Source organism: Tenebrio molitor, chromosome 7 (assembly GCF_963966145.1).
Source record: "Tenebrio molitor chromosome 7, icTenMoli1.1, whole genome shotgun sequence".
Classification (NCBI taxonomy): domain Eukaryota; kingdom Metazoa; phylum Arthropoda; class Insecta; order Coleoptera; family Tenebrionidae; genus Tenebrio; species Tenebrio molitor.
In genome coordinates this window covers 5,176,958-5,192,039 of record NC_091052.1, presented here as the reverse complement: position 1 = coordinate 5,192,039, position 15,082 = coordinate 5,176,958, and the positions used below count along the sequence as shown (strand labels likewise).

Sequence of the window (15,082 nt, the reverse complement as noted above, 5' to 3'; positions counted from 1 at the left end):
GGATTACTTTATATTTATTCTTTGAAGCTTTGAACTAACAAATTTAACAACAGACGCTTATGTACAACAATTGTACATAACTACATACCTAACAATTTTAAAAAATTCATTACTAAATACATCTCTGTGTAAAGCGTGCCACAATGATGTCATGACTCGTATGTCGACGCGTGTCGACGTCGCTTCTCTTTGACTCGTTTTTATAACATTTTTTTCTCTCGTGATATGCGAATTTCGTCCGTTTCGACGAATCTTATGTCTACCCAATGTACCTACTATACAAATCAGGATCATGTCTGTTTTCTTATCGTTGAAATACATTTTAATCGTATTTTAACTTTTTCGTAAATGTCAATTGTGATAAATAAAATTATTGGAAGTGGAAGCTAAGCCATCATGGATTCATAATTTCTTTTAAAAACAATACGATGTTTAAAATAGCTACGTGAACTTTGGAAACGTATTATGGGTTACATTTTCAATTCTGCCGGGTATTATGATCACTCATGAAATACCCTGCATTGTATTTTTCGCAAATTTTAACAACAAATAATACAATTGCGGTTACTTACGGAATTTTGGTCGTCACTTTCATGTCAATTAAAACAATGATGTAGTCCATGCTTTATTGTCATTATGATTGACTTTTGGAATTGAAATCCAAAAATTTCATGCAAGTTAGTCAGTGTCAAAGCGACAAGTCTTGTAAACGCAGAAAATGAGGTTACGAATACGTAACGGCCGCTTTACGTCTCATTTTAATGGAATGACAAATGACGGTCAAAATTCCGTGACCGGAACTGTACATTTTACCTAATGTTTAATTGCACTCAAATTTTGAAATTCGTTGTGGCGAGATTTGATTTAATTACTACGACGCTATTTAATGTGGCTACTGTAGAATTGTAGTTGAAAATATTATTGTGTACCCATGGGTTAAAGCCGCTAGAGTTTGTCGATGGGCAAGATTGTGCTTATTTTATTTAATTATATCATATAGGATTTCGGTATACTGAAATTTAAATGCATTAATGCTAAATGTGAATATTATTATTATTCAAACATGTGCACAAAACATCATCATTTTAAGTTGTTCGTTTGCAACAGGTAGAGCTAGATGAGTAGATGCGCTGGATTGTATGTATAGTCACCTAATTATAATTATATAATTATGATTTTGGTGTGGCGAGATTTCGGTGTAATACGCATGCGTCAATTGATTTGCGTTGCGGGTTGCCGGACTCCATTTTATGTTGGTTTTGCTTGTCAGTGGTGTGGTTTAATGAATTCGTAAAGAATTAAAATTCCATGCAATACCGTGTGTTTGTTAACTGAAGACAGCCTTAATTAAAGTCATATTACATTTAAATAAACGTGTCGTAATAAAGTCTTATCGTAGTATGTTATTTTCCGAACGCGTGTCAGCATCCTGTTTGTTATGAATGTTGGATACTACGCCCACGGTAAATAATTCGTCGTTAAGAGTAAATTATAAATTAACGAATCAACATTTCAGGCAGCCCCAGTAGAGAATCTGGAGTTGTAAGCGATTGCGACACAATGGCTGAGTTAGCAGCGTTGCTGCGCTCTGAGATTCCAGAGGGGCGCAGCAATCTAACTGATAACCACACCAATCTAGAAAGAGTAGCTGAATATTGCGAGGCCAATTACTTTCAGTCGAGTAATAAGCGCGTAGCTTTAGAAGAAACGAAGAATTACACCACTCAGTCATTAGCAAGTGTTGCATATCAAATCAACACTCTTGCTTACAATTTCTTGCAATTGTTGGAATTACAAACAGCACAATTGGCGGAAATGGAAAGTCAGATGAATCACATCTCACAAACTGTGATGATACACAAGGAAAAAGTGGCCAGACGGGAAATTGGAGTTTTGACAGCAAATAAATCAACTAGTCGACAGTATAAAATTATTGCACCTGCAAACCCTGAAAAACCCATAAAATACTTGAGGAAACCGATTGATTATAACAGTAAGTGTAAAAGTATTGTTGGGGTGACTTAAGTGCATAAGGCATTCACGATCTTTTTGGGACCGAGTTGGCTATGACCATCTAGTGATTTTGTTGGCAGTACCTCGGTGATAACTAAATTCCCTAAAGGAAATTAACACTTTTTGTGTTAGGTTAGCTTGTTTTCAGTTTAGGACTATATTTTCTGAATAGGTACATTGTTGCCAGATCTCTTAAATCTGGTCTGTACTTTTTAAATTAAATTAAATCGTTTAATAGAAATTTTTTATCGTAATAAGTGAATGATTTTATTGGACGCGACGTGAAAATTGTCCCAAGAGCCGCAGGCGAGTGGGACAACACGCCAAGTGCAATAACACTTTTTGCACGTGTTGCATACATTTTTTCTACGATCGAACAAAAAAACAACGATAAACAACAGTTCTGTCCTGTGCGTCTTGTGTGAAAAATGCAATAAACACTCACTTTTTGCACGATCGTAGAAAAGATTTCTACACACTTAACAAATCGTTTAGTTTCTTACGAATATTAAAATAATAAATCTGGCAGTGCGGTGGCAAGAAAATGTTGAACAGACAGTGACAGAAAAAAAACATTGCATCCGTTGCATCCCTGAATCAGTTAGTCCAACATGAAAAGAAAAAATCATATCCAACTCGGTCCCAAAAAGATCATGAATACCTAATAAGTAAATTTTAGTTTTTGATGAAATCGGGCATGGAGTAAGGAGCAGTGGGACTCCTAGGCAAAAGCAGAGAGGCTCTAGCCAGGGCAGCATCCAGTCCATAAGTGCCATGTCCGCAAATTCGATGGTGGGGCCTGCGCCAACAACCAAACCCCCAACACCTCCTCAAGTCTCGAGAACATCAAGTAAAGGTAAATTGGTTGTTGGAAGCACTCATTTAAATATTTGTGTGTTGTAGTTTCTGTTTCAGGGGGTACGTTGAGTAAAGGCAGTCGCGAGTACCGCACGCCCCCAGCAGTGGCCCCTCCGCAAGTCCCTAGTCATTACGCCCCCAATTACCCCATCGGTCACGCAAGACGTTCAGTTGAAAGGGGGCCAGGTTACAGCACTTTACCAATGGCCCCCAATCAACATCAGGCGATGTCGCCGCCGCAAATCGGAATGGTGCACCCCATGAACGTCAATCAGCAACAACTGCAAAATCAGCATCCTCAAACTCCGCCCCCACCACCGCCTCCGGGCAATATGGGGAGTTACATTGGGTCCGACCATCACATGAGCATGCCGCGTGAGTACACCAGATGGCGCCCTCAAAATATTTTCGACAGTAGATTGTCACAGCACCGAATATCTGATATTTAATTGATTGTCTCTTGCAGAAAACTAGAAAACTCAAATTGGATTTTTATCATTTTTGTAGCGCCGCCTTCCCCTTTGATAAATACCCAAGAAGTTCAACTATCGTCAAATCAACACCATCCGATGATGATGACCCAGCACGCGCCAGTACCGCATGGAAGTTTGGGAATGCACACCTTGTCTCATGCCCACGGACAGCGATTAGCCAGAAGTAGCGGGGCGCACTCGCCACCACTACCGCCCCCACCGCCACCGGAAGATGAGCACGAGTCTTTCGGCAGACCGCGTACTAGCGGCGTCATGCCGATAGTACCTGATGAAGAAGATTTGCCTGGATGGGTTCCCAAAAATTACATAGAGAAAGGTAATGTCCGTGAGTTTGTCTCTAAACGTATTTTATGGGATTCCCACGTTTGCAGTTGTTGCAATTTATGATTATTACGCCGACAAAGATGACGAACTCAGTTTTCAAGAAAGTGCAGTTATCTATGTTCTTAAGAAGAACGACGACGGTTGGTGGGAGGGCGTCATGGATGGAATAACTGGATTATTCCCTGGAAACTATGTGGAACCTTGTGTCTAATTTAATGTTAGGTTTCCACCATAAGCTTTATTAAAGACATATTGCAAATTAAGTTGTTACATTTAATTTAAAGTTAAAAGGAAGTACCCTGGAATCGTTATATCGATAAGATCGGGATTCTAAAATGTCTAGAATTAAAATTAAATATTTGTGTAAGCTGCATGATTTTCTTCTACTGTAGATGTAATTCCATTATTTATTAAATCATTTTGTTCGTGCATTTGTAATACATTTATAAATAATAAAATTATATAATCTTATTCGTTTGTTTTCATTTATAATCACATAAGAGCATTAATTCTTTCCGGAATTTTTTTTGTGCGTTTCAACGACGTACGCGAGGGCAAATTAGGACGTTATTGAAATGCACGAAAAATAATTTCCGAATATGAATTAATGCTCGAATGCACATTCGGTAAGAAAATCGTAACGACACAAACCCTGAAATTAATAATAAAATTTGACATCTTTGACAGCAAAAAATTTCCACTAATTAATCAGTTAGGTTGGTCTGCCTACAAAAAGTTCCCAAGAAATGTTTTTGTTGTCTTGGTTATGGCTCTTGAACTAATTTTTCTATTGGTCATTAATGAGTGTCGTACGATTTTTTATTTAACAAGTTCCAGTTGTCGACTGTCAAGTCAACGCGGAGCGACTTTTCATTTCTCTTATTGTATAGTTGGTTGCCTGCAGCATACCATAAACTAATTACAATTGGTAATTATTCCTAATTTAGACGTAACGAATGTTAATGATCTGGAAATTATTTACATTTATGATTTGTCAAGTTCGCATGTTGAACCTGGCGAAAACGGCTTGGTTCATTGTGTTTTCAATTTCCCCTTGAGGCCCTATCTTTATTAGCATAGTTGACTAGCCTCTACACCTACTCACAATAAATTTTCAGTTGGGCGAAATAAAACGCGAAAATGCTTAATCATTAAATTTTATTGCGCAATTTGGTTTTATTTCAACACAAGAATTTCCAGATCTGGTCCATCTTGCAATTGCGCATCCACGTCCGCCATAATAATCATCGTATATTGGTTCTCGTAACGACGACTAGATTGTACAAAACTTTGTGCTGATCTGTTGCATTTAAATTATTAAAAGAATATTGAAATAGCAAGAACGAGTAAACTTAACATAGGCTGGTCATGGATTGTGCCGCAACTACTGATTTAGGGTAAAGTCCAAGCTAGCAACAGCATTTTGCAATTTCCATCTGATTATTCATGCTATCACATTTTTTAACTACTTTTTATCGTGCAAGAGTATCATTGGTTGAAACGTACAGTGCCTGTTCACTTGTACTAAGCTACCTACCTTAACGCACGCTCTTTCGTCTAGACAACTTATCGATCTTCATTTTAAACGCTCCTTCAATATGAAATTTCAAATTTATTATTATAGTTATTACAAAGTTTAAGTGAAACTTCTGTTCCTCCTAACAAACTCCGATACCGAAGCTACAACTTTTAAATGTGATCATATTGAATTCCAGTTTTACTAAAAAGATAAATTTTAAAACAGTTTTCTTGTATGATGCATGCAAACTGTGGACTTAAACGATTTTGTCTCTTTATAAAACTTGCACATCCTGAATACTCTTTGCATTTCTATGAGCTAACGCACCGTGTTGCGATCACATGCCAACCAAAGAGTCGAATGAAATTCTACAGAATCAAAAAGATACCCTTTCATAAATCATAATAATCTTTCTTTCACAATTTTTACAAATCGTTTAAGAATGTTAAAAGCCTGGATAAACCCGGAGATCTGTGATTTATGGCGTGCGATTTATTTCCTGCCTTGTTGCTTGCAATATTGATCTTGAGAGGAACATTACAGTCACAGAAATGCATCGCCATAAAGCATTAACTCTCAAAATATGAAAAATTAAGTTCTTTTAAAATACAAGAAAGCGTGCGGTGGTCACAGAGTAGTGGTTTTCTTGTGACATAACAGCCATTTTGTGTGTTTGGTGTATTGTGGGTTGCGCGATTATAATTTTTTTTTTTTTTTGAAATGTGAAGATGAAAAGATTTCGTCTTTGCGAAGTGGTTTAAGAAATGGGGTACGAGTTAATCGTGCATCAAAATTTCGTCTAGTCCAACGAGTAAACACATTAAGATTTCGATTATTTGAATGGCAAATTTGTAAATTGCGTGGGCCCCTCATTTGGCGTGATTGCGTCCGTGGGTAGTCGGAGGAATTCCAGGACCGGAGTTGGACCTCATCGGTCTATAATGAAAAGAAAACGTTCTCTAGTGGAGTATCGCGCGTCGGTGTGACACAACAAAGCGAACAAAACTCTTACATTCCCTTGAATGATAATAGAAAGAACGAAATTCACCGGATTTTCCTCAATTTTGCGCAAGTACAAACAATCGTCGTCTGTCGTGCGAATCCGCCGGATCCGCATGCTACCCGTTAAACAGCAATGCAACGTGAAACAGAAATCAGTCGTTGGTGAGAGTGTCGTTGCGGAGGTGTTCCCGTCTGTACAAGAAATGCTCGCAAACTCGCGTCGGCACGGAGCGATGTCGATGCGGCCGCAACTCTTCGCCGAAGAAACAAACGAGTTATAAAATGCCGCTGACGACGGCCCCCAAGTCTCGTGAACTGAGTCGGTGTCGTCGGGAGGGACAATGTTGATGCAAGAAGTTCTGTGCGGTGTTGTGCTGGTGTTCACCTTTGCTATTGTATACCTGTCGGCTTCACCGTTAGACCCTGCACGCCACACCAGAGGTGAGTTACCCAAAATACACGTGTTCCAGAGGGCACACACACTGTCCCCCGGAAAAAACGTTGTCACGAAACGGGCTGCGTGACCAACGGAAATTCATTCCAACCAGGAAGGCCTCCGGGTCTTATTTATTACGCGATGATAGTCTCAGGTACAAATGATCGCCAGATTTGAAGAAACACCGTCACTCCGTCGACTTTTCCAATGATTTTTTCGTGCGGTCGTCCGAAGGCTAACAGCTTTATAATTATTGCTTTTACCGTATCAAAAAATGTCCGATGATGTGTGGGATGGTAAATAAAAATGCTTGGCCACATACTCATGCGGCTTCCAGGTATGTACAGTCCGAGGCAAAACACTGTCAGCATCTGTTAATTAAACCTTCTCCGTTCTCACACATAATCATCATTGTTGCGTTATTCAGGTTTGAGAACTCTTCTGTGTCGATTAATGTTGTGTGAGAGTCGTTTTGGATGTTTTTTTGCCAATTTGATAAACAAGCGACAACAGGACGTTGTTCAATGGCGACTTGCCAGAAAAATTCGTTCTCGAATTTCTAGGTCAAAATTGTTTAAATGTAAGAGGTTGTCATTCAAGTTTTGCGTTAACAGTTGAAATAATGAGCGTAATCTAATATGGCGCTCACAAGTCCACGTGTTTGTCCTAGAAAACTGAAAACAATTTGTGTATCTTGAACAATAACACAACGCAACCATTTTTGTGCAGCCACAAGAACAAAAGATTTTTAATGAAGTTTCCTACCTTTATAAAATGTTTTGTAAAGGTGAACATCATTTTGCGTCTATATGTTTGTTTTTTTTTTGAACACGAGTTGTGAAAAAAGAATTTCTGACGTATATACCTTACAAATTTTAGAATGTAAAAGTTGTTTCTGTATTTGTTACAGGAAGTTTGTTTATTGTTGGTATGTTTTCATTGCACCGAATATTTCAGGTGTTGTTAGACCATACCAGACTTTTCAGAACTATGCTGTGACATTTACTTTTTTTGTCGAGTGATGCATTGATTGATCTTATCGTTTAATTGAGATTTTATCAGTGAATATTATTTCGTTTTTTAAATGACGTATGTGAAGAAAATAGGCATAAAAAAATATAGTATCGCACAAACTAAAGTAATAGGTTGGAAACCACGGTAGTGCGTTAAAATATCACCTTACCACATTAGTGTGGTAACGTATGTCATGATGATATTAATTTGAATGTCATAAACTTTGATATTAAGTATTGACTGTAGATAGAAATATTTACGGCAACATAACGTTCGCTTAACGAGTGTTAAAGTTTTTGTAAATGTTTGAAGTCGATTAAAAAGAAATTATCAATTTTTTTGTTTAGTCAGATGAAGAGGTGTTTGTTTTATGTTTGAACAGTGTAAACAGTGACTTACACTGGCGATTTATTTTAACGAACCTAATTTTTTCTTTGTTCATTTCCAACGAGTTAATCACTTTGTATAAGGATTTTGATGTAACGTTGAAGTTTTGCTATAGATTATTTAGATAATTATGATTATGTAAATAATATTCATTCATTATTTGAAAAATGATTTGTATGACAATGGAAAATGTTTAGATAAGATAAGCGTACAGGATTATGTATTGTCCATTCCGGTTAATGTGTAAAGACTAAGATAAATACCGTTCAGGAAGATAATAGATTAAACTCTTTTGTTTTTTCCGGTTAATCTTTGCGAAAATAGGTTTAAGTATAAAAATATGTTGCTTGTACTATGTCAGTAGATCGAGATCTTAATCTACTTATGGAAAGAGAATTAAAAAGTGGAACAGTAAAGCGAGTGCGGTAGGTAATCTCTCCCATGAATGCAAGAGTTCGATACAATATTTTTTCTACAACTATCAGCAAAGAAAAACAACCAACATCAAAAGGTAAATCTAAAATTTGACGTTTCTGATCGTGGGATAACTTCAATTCAATCTTATGATTTACATAACCTAAAATTTTATTAAACGGTAAATGTTACAATGTTTCATTAATGTATGATTTTCTTTAATAAAATAATGTTTGATACCATTGTTTGAATAATTAAACCAACCGTTGCTTGGCAGATTTTTGACAGATCTGTGCCATAAAGGCCAATTTATGCCCTCATTTGGGGGCGTATAAAGACGATTATTGACTAAAATAGAATAAAATCACTTTAATGGAAGAAAATTGGATGAAGTTCATGACGCAAAGGACATTTTCTAAATGTCACAATTCATCATACCTAATACATTTTTGACTTTTGCTGGTCTAAAAAGGGCAGCGAATAAATTGGAAAAGAAATTTTTCTATGACTAGTATTTCTCGCGTTGAGGTTTATTTTCTTTGTATGAATAGAACTCAAGATACGAGCCATCATATAAAGAAAAGTGCAAAAATATCGAGGTATCAAGAAATATAAAGGCATCTTTTGTCAGTTTAGAGATGTCTGCGGTCAAGTTGATACAGTGGAAGTAAATCGTGGAAACACCAAACGACGCAAGAAATCGAAGGGTCCTCTGATGATCGAATGGTGTCATCAAGCTTAAATTATCCAGCAACAAGTATCTTCATTTTTCATTTGTAAAAGATGACGTTGGCTTGATTTTAACGAATGATTTCTTAAATACTTTCTCGCAGGCTGTGGCAATCAAACCTTCCGCTTGCAATGCATCCTGATTTTGAAAGTTTCCAAGCGAGGAATTGCTTAAATGCTGTCCATTGGAAGTTAATGAATTCAATTTTTTTTAAAACATAAAATCGCGTTTTATTTGGATTCTCACAATCAATCAAACGGAAGAGAACTTTATTTTGCTTTTTACATATTTTTAGATGTAGCTGAGACGGACGCGACTTTTTAATAATTCGTCGTTATAGTTAGATATGCATTTGGTAACCCATCAGTGAGGCATGTCTACCCTGTGGGTGCTCGATAATTTATAACCCATTGAATAATTTACGGTTTGCAACTCCGAATAGTGTCAAAATTTCGATTAAGTAATGTTCGAATAAGATAAGGGTTAATTGTATGAGAGATGTAGGTATTAGAGTCTTCTAAGATATAAGGGGACCAGCAGAATAGCTAGGATAAGATTCGTCTTTGAATGCGCTCTCCGGATTTCCTGTACATTATACATTCCAAATGTTGTTCCCGATTTCGACGCAATTTTGCGAAACGCTTCCAGTTTCTGATACATATTTCACAAGAAACTTGCTCCGCAGGAAACGTTTAATTCCCAAAATCAACAGATTCCAAGTTTTCATGTTGCATGTTCTTAGGGCATTTAAGATGCCTGCATACGTGTGCGCTCCTGCGTCGTAAATTCTATCAGAGAACCGGCTCTTGGTCGAATGCACGTTGGCTCAATTTTCAGGCAGGATGCAAAATTTACTTTTTGAATTATTAATCGCCTACACTGAACCAGTGTACAGCAGGAGGTAGCGAGGTGCGTGTTCTACACTGACATCTTTCAAGCGTTAATAGTTAAGCAACATTACAACCCACACCAAACGCAAATGATTGGTTTATTGAATATCGGAGACCATTTTGCATTTTTCAACAAGTTGTATTCAATTTTTTAACTCTGCTAAAAACCTTCCAAGTACGAAAATATTTTCGCAGACAACCGTGATACTCGTATTTCATGATTGAAACCGATGAATGTCTGCTGCAGAAAGTAAAATGAATTTGTTCGATAAAGATGTGTGTCTGTATTAAAATGTCTACAAAAACAGTATTTTGCGTTGGTTGGAATTATTTTGATTATTTGGTCTTTTGATGTCGCAGGATTCTCTTAGAATGTTTTTTTCCCATCATTTCTACCGAAAACAAAATCGAGCACATTTGAAATAAATAATACATTTAGGGATGTTTGTTTGATAAATTACGGTATCGAGGGGCGTGCTTTTAAGTCGAATCGGTATTAATTGTGTTTGCTTCCGTATTAAGCTTTTTAAATTTGGACCGGAAAATTTGATGTCGGTAAATAAAAACACTCTGCAAGATATACCACATTTTTTTCTGGGATAGGATGAAATGAAGAAGACGTTGATTTTTTAATTAATTTCGTTATGTAAAAATAAATAACACAAAAAATCGCGGATTAAACTTGAGGGTATCTGGAATTCAATATCTAAACAAAATTTACTTCAAGGAAGGAAATGTATTGCTGTTAGGGGTTCTTCTGTGGAGGAGTTTCTTTTGATAATGTCTGGCAACTGTCGTATTATTGCCCATTCATTCTTCGTTAAATGATATCGGTATTCCTGTGAATAATTTCCAGTTATGACGGTTATTTAGTTTCAAACATAAAGCGTTGGTAAATTTATGAAAAGCTTTCTTGCGATTTACTTACTTATTATTTTAGTTTCGTGATTTTTTATTTGATAAAAATATTCACATACGTCCACGCAGGAACGAAGAATTTTTTTAGTGCTTTATAGTCGGACGTAGGTTTTGCTTATTAAAACCTTCATTCCGAAATTTTATTCTCGCAAAAACCGATCATGCGAACGAATCCAATTACCTGATGTACATTTTTCAATTACTCACTAAAAGAGAAGAGTGAAGTAGATGCAGACAAATTTCACTCAATAAAGTAAAAGCTTTTGAATATTGTCGTATTTTAAAGTTCTGACGAAGTTAAAACTTTTCTGTCTCACTTATTATGTGCGGAATACTAAAGAACTTTTTTGCTCGAAAGAAACTAACAAAGCTAAAATTCCGTATTACATTGTGGGATCTAGAATTTAAAAATAATAACTGTAATTACTGTCACAAGCGATATTTCTTGTTCTCTTTAATTATTTACGAATATTATTGGGTTCGAATGATATACGCCAAGCTACAAACATTGTTGTGATCGTTGTTTTAAGTGACTTATTGTTGTGTCTTGTAAGTATACAAGTGGAAAATTTTGTTTCTAAGGAATCGACTTGTTTCTAAACCAAACTCTTGCATATTTATATTTTACAAAAGAAGTAATTTAGATCTTGTCGCATAAAGAAATATGTTTTAGTCTTATCTACCTGTGACTATCTGCTACTTTTAAGTTTTGTATATTCATGTTGGTACACGTGTGTAATGTGCAACCAAGAATGCATTTTGTTTCTGTTAATACAACACAAAATTAAGTCGTTAAGTAGAAGAATATGTAACACCGTTGTAAATGAAATAAAAAATTTACCGCTAGGTACATAAAGTTTGCAAGACGCAAACAACAAAAAAATTGTATATTTTTAACAAAACACGAATTTGCAATTCAACGATTTAATTGACATTTCCGACAGATCCTTCTAAAATATTCAAACTTTGCACTTGTAATAAATTAATGTGGCGAGAAGCAATTAAAAAAATGCAAAACGTTTCGTTTTAGTGAGATATAAATTACCAGTTTTCGAGTTCGAATTGGAAAAAATCGTAAATGTGGAAATTCGTATGGTTTATTTTATTTACTTTAAATAAATTTCGTATAAACCACCGTGAGTCACAAATATATATTTTTAAAAATTGTGAACAGAGTTGATGTCATTTCGTGTTTAATCGAATGGATTTTTGTATAAGCAAGGACAAATTTAGTGGAACATCCGGCACTGCGTCCTTAGCCTTAATGACCCACATATTAATTTAACGGTATTGGATTTCCTACCTAACAAATCAAGATTGGTAGACAAATGATACGCACTCTTAATTAAATAATTGTTGTGAATTCGTTCCATCTCGCTTCCACAATTACTTCATCGAGTGTTGTAACATCACCTTGTGTTCTTGTAATCTCTTACCAAAACAAACTACTTTCCCTTCTTGTGTCGACGCGCGAACACGATTTTAGCAATAATTAAACTGCGTGTTACTTCGTTGTTTGGCTTCGTATTCGGCAGTTTTTCATGAAATAAAAGTATATTTTCTAAAATTAGCATTTGTGGCTCGGAAATATTCTGCCCCCGGTTCGATTTATTAGGGTTTATGTGAAATTTTAATTTCAAGCAAAATCTACGAGAGAGTGGGGAGCAGGGACGATTTTAATAAAAGTGGGAATCAATAACGAAATTCCTGATTATTACCCTTATGTAAATTGGTCGGAATAATTTTTTATCATGGAGGGGTATCAGAACCGCGCGTGTTTCTCTCCAGATCCGTATTTGGCACTATTTACGTTTGGGATTAGTCTGCATGGTTTATGTTTATTAACTAGAAATAGAGTGTATGAAAACGGCCGCCGGGGACCAAATTTATCTTTGATAAACTGGTACCGTCCTAAGCCACCACGAGCAAGGCTTATTTCATTCAGAGTGCGAGTTTGACCCCATATGGACCCGGGGGTACAAATCCAAATATCGAACTGTTGATTTCTCGTGCCTACCTACTTCGAAGATAGTAGGTACGGTAGCCATGGCAACTCGTGAGAGGGTGAAATATACAGCACAATCTTGGGAAGTCGAGTTTCCGCCGACGGCATTTTCCATATATTAACTACTAATTGACGTTAATTGTAACTCTTTCGAAGTGCAGTTGTTGTGTCTGCAGGCGGCACATACGACCTGTCAAAACCGGCGCTGTTGCCGACAGCGGAGGAGTTCCCGTCCCGGAATGGGACACGAGATTATCCTTTGAAATTGGGAAATTCAAACGCGTCCGCAATTAATTCGGACAAGACGGGACGAGAAGAGATTCTTTGTCTGTCGGAGGCGAGCGTCGTTTCGGTGTCGGGAAATTTGAGGACGATGTAATGAGTAACAGGATATCCCCCTTATTTGCCTTATTTTTAAAAATGTACTCAACAAACCTCATTTGTTTCAAAGTAGGACAAGATAAAGTACTTACTGGTGTAATTTGTTCCCGTAAACTGTATTTTCCGGGAGTAAGGGATTTATAAACAGCATTTTATCTTCATGAAATCTTTATGGAATTTTACCACATTGCGACCGCTATATTCAGGATTATTCCTAATTGCACTATTTTAATAGAAACTTTTCCTCCGACCTTTCGCCGACTCGTTTTTCCAATTATTCTTGTTTTTGCAATAAAATCGTCTTGAGCATTTAACAAGCCACCCACACACACCTATCAGACTTTTATTCATGAGGCAGAAACACGTGGAAGGGTGCTTAGTTTTCGTGACGTGACAAAACGAAATTTGACAGTTCGTTGCAGGTTTTTGCAGTCTTGTACGCACGGGTGTATTGAGGGTTGCATCATCGCATCCGGAAATAGTAATTTTTCTCTTCGTGTTTGATAATAATAAAAATGCATATTTACACCGTAAACAGAATAAAAAATTATCATTTCTGCGACACTCATTAAAACTTAAATTAAAGACGAGTTCTTATGCAACGGAATTTCTTTTGATGGATCAAGAGTCGCCCTTAAATAATTAAAAACTGGGGAGAAAGAAATGGTCGGAATACATCAAGCCAGTTGAAAGGCTTTTGCATGCGTTGCGTTTTGGTCAGTAAAATGGGAGTGCTTTCAGAGTGGCGGATTTCATGAATTATATTATAAGTTCGGCTCGGAGAAGACAATTTTTTAGACGTTTAACTGTCACATACATTGTTCCGAATGTCAGAGTCGGTGTGATTGTTTCTACAAATAAATTCTGGTTTTCTAGTGTGGCGTTTCGCATCGTTTCATTGAAACTGACATCTTGTGTGGTTTTTTAAAGCTCTCTCTCTCTAAATTCTTTACGGCTTCCTTATATAGCCTAAGCGTGATTCAATTAATCACGCGACGTGACATGTTGACACTGTGCCTTCAATTGGTAATAAAATATCCGATATTTCTGGGGTTTTTAATCAAGGATGAAGACATTTCGTCATTGTGACACTTGCAAATATCCGCTGCGTGTTGCGCCAAGACTGTCTTAGTTTTTCGCAACTGTAATGGTGGAAAATTTTCTAACGGATCACCGGCGGTGTAAGTTTGCGACTTTGGGGGAACCCCCAAGCCCGCGGAGGGGCTCAGAATTATGCGATACAAATGAGCGCATCGAGATGCGCCTCGTGTTCTCAGGTGGCTCATTAATCATGGTAAAACTTAACCTTTACTTTTAAGCCGTTCCTTTTCACCATCTTTTATCTTCCCTTAAGGCAGTTCATCTTTCAGCTGAAGCGTGAACTGGCGAACAAAACATAGCGGGCGCCCATTATTCCGAACGACCTCAGCACTCCCTCTCATGGCTTCGATCAATGCATATTTTATGCTGACAAGTTGCAATCAGTTTCGCACTCTCGTGGATCTATGGATAAACTTGATTGATCTCTTCTCGTTTCGCAACTTATCAAGAAAAATTGATCTAATTAAGAAATTATTCCCGTCCAGAAGGCGAACGGTTTGACGGCGGCGAATTAATTACGGGACCGCATCAAATAAGCGCCATCGATCGTCACAAGTGCAAGAAGTCGAGCGGATAGGGCGGCCGGCGGTGTTTGC

The 15,082-nt window shown here is 37.0% G+C and overlaps 2 protein-coding genes across 3 annotated transcripts in view; both read left to right on the top strand.

Moving 5' to 3' along the window:
• Positions 1–1,218: 1,218 nt before the first annotated feature.
• Abi (tyrosine kinase Abl) lies at positions 1,219–4,160 on the top strand. Of its 2 annotated transcripts, none has more exons than XM_069054308.1 (6): positions 1,219–1,463; positions 1,517–1,993; positions 2,693–2,863; positions 2,917–3,246; positions 3,379–3,681; positions 3,737–4,160. In XM_069054308.1, exons 1-6 carry the CDS (start codon positions 1,439–1,441, stop codon positions 3,898–3,900), a joined length of 1,470 nt encoding a protein of 489 aa, XP_068910409.1. In that variant the 5' UTR covers positions 1,219–1,438; the 3' UTR covers positions 3,901–4,160. The 2 variants fall into 2 exon arrangements, with proteins under 2 accessions (XP_068910409.1, XP_068910408.1); XM_069054307.1 differs by having other exon boundaries at positions 1,220–1,463; positions 2,693–2,869.
• Positions 4,161–6,350: 2,190 nt separating this feature from the next.
• Kul (Kuzbanian-like) overlaps positions 6,351–15,082 on the top strand; it is an 85,079-nt gene continuing 76,347 nt past the window's right edge. The window contains exon 1 of the mRNA XM_069054304.1: positions 6,351–6,651. Coding sequence (XP_068910405.1) covers positions 6,552–6,651 — 100 coding nt within the window. The 5' untranslated portion in view covers positions 6,351–6,551. The remainder of the gene's footprint in view (positions 6,652–15,082) is intronic.

Excerpts from the sequence above, each read along its gene's own strand:
- Abi (XM_069054307.1), top strand. The coding sequence starts at position 1,439 with ATGAATGTTGGATACTACGCCCACG. Across the intron at positions 1,994-2,692 it reads GAAACCGATTGATTATAACA|TTTTTGATGAAATCGGGCAT; the intron begins GTAAGTGTAAAA and ends AGTAAATTTTAG. Across the intron at positions 2,870-2,916 it reads CTCGAGAACATCAAGTAAAG|TTTCTGTTTCAGGGGGTACG; the intron begins GTAAATTGGTTG and ends TGTGTGTTGTAG.